Raw genomic sequence first — 1,396 nt, forward strand, 5'->3', positions numbered from 1 at the left:
AGCATGACATTTATACAATATATAATCAAAAAAAGATGCACTACAACAACGATTCATGTTTGTGAGTTTCTTTGTTGTGTGTGTGTCACTACAGTCTTTGGCCAGCAGATGGCACTTCTTTAACATGATAACTTGCAAAAAAATTTTTTTTAGCCACTGACAGTCTAAATCTAAGGGTATACTATAAAGGTCTAGTATGTCTGCATACACACTGTTTTACCAGTAGAACAATAATCAGAAAAGCTATTTTATCAGTAGGCACCTGCTTGAAGGAAAGCCTGTAATCTCTAACCCTAGAGTATGTTCATGTGCACAGATATGATTCAGGTCACATATGAATGTGCGTGCGAGTATATGTTTGCTAGCTCTTCCACTCACGTACCTTCATCATTAGCAGACAGTTGGCCATGGAGTACATCACCCTGCTCAGACGTGACCTCCACAGCTGGACGGAGACTGAAACACAGAGCAGAGAGAGAGAGACAGACTGAGCGAATGGAATTGGAAATTGCAGTCTTTCCCTCCTTTTCCTGGCTCTGGGCCATCAATTTTGTGTCTGCTGGCGAGAATTATAGTGCAGGAGGAAAAGACACAGTGACAATCGCATTTATTTCCCCCCTCTGGCTCACTGTAGACCCCCATCAGCGAGCCGATCTGATCTCATATGTGTGTGTGTGAGCATGAACAGACTTCAGCGTATGTCTCAGTACTGATGCTGTGTGACTTCCTCCACTCGCCTGCTGCACAAACAATGATAATTGTGAGACTATTCCTGAAAAACATACTGATTAAAGGGGTCATGAACTGCCCTTTTTTTTCAATTTTATACTGTTCTCTGAGATCCACTTATAATGTTAAAGGGGTCATATGATGTTGCTAAAAAGAACATTATTTTGTGTATTTGGTGTAATGAAATGTGCTTATGCGGTTTAAGTTTAAAAAAACACATTATTTTCCACATACTGTACATTATTGTTTCTCCTCTATGCCCCGCCTTTCTGAAACGCTTCGATTTTTACAAAGCTCATCGGTCTGAAAAGCGAGGTGTGCTCTGATTGGCCAGCTATCCACTGTGTTGTGATTGGCCGAATACCTGAAATACCTGACGGAAATGTTACACCCCTTACCATACACTGTGATGGTACGACGAGACAAAACCAATAAAACCCATTATAAACGAGGCATTTGTTGCATCCAGTGGGGACATAATTATGGATTATAATGACTTATACTGTCTTTTTACGCGTTGCGTTGACGAAACACTGCGTCACACACGGTGGGCTAGAGTGAGCGGAGGCCGGCGGATTCGACGAAGGAGCTTCCAGCGGGCTTGCGGCAACCACATGTGACGACCCCGGACTGGACTCCGCTTCATCCACGGTGAAAGCCGATCCGG

At 43.2% G+C, this 1,396-nt stretch overlaps 1 protein-coding gene across 1 annotated transcript in view; it reads right to left on the minus strand.

Annotated features, from left to right (window-relative positions):
• LOC107687835 (trafficking protein particle complex subunit 12-like) overlaps positions 1 to 1,396 on the minus strand; it is a 35,587-nt gene that overhangs the window by 3,490 nt on the left and 30,701 nt on the right. The window contains exon 8 of the mRNA XM_016485308.1: positions 383 to 456. Coding sequence (XP_016340794.1) covers positions 383 to 456 — 74 coding nt within the window. The remainder of the gene's footprint in view (positions 1 to 382; positions 457 to 1,396) is intronic.

The sequence above is a fragment of the Sinocyclocheilus anshuiensis genome, unplaced genomic scaffold, assembly GCF_001515605.1.
Source record: "Sinocyclocheilus anshuiensis isolate Anshui unplaced genomic scaffold, SAMN03320099.WGS_v1.1 scaffold197, whole genome shotgun sequence".
Taxonomy (NCBI): domain Eukaryota; kingdom Metazoa; phylum Chordata; class Actinopteri; order Cypriniformes; family Cyprinidae; genus Sinocyclocheilus; species Sinocyclocheilus anshuiensis.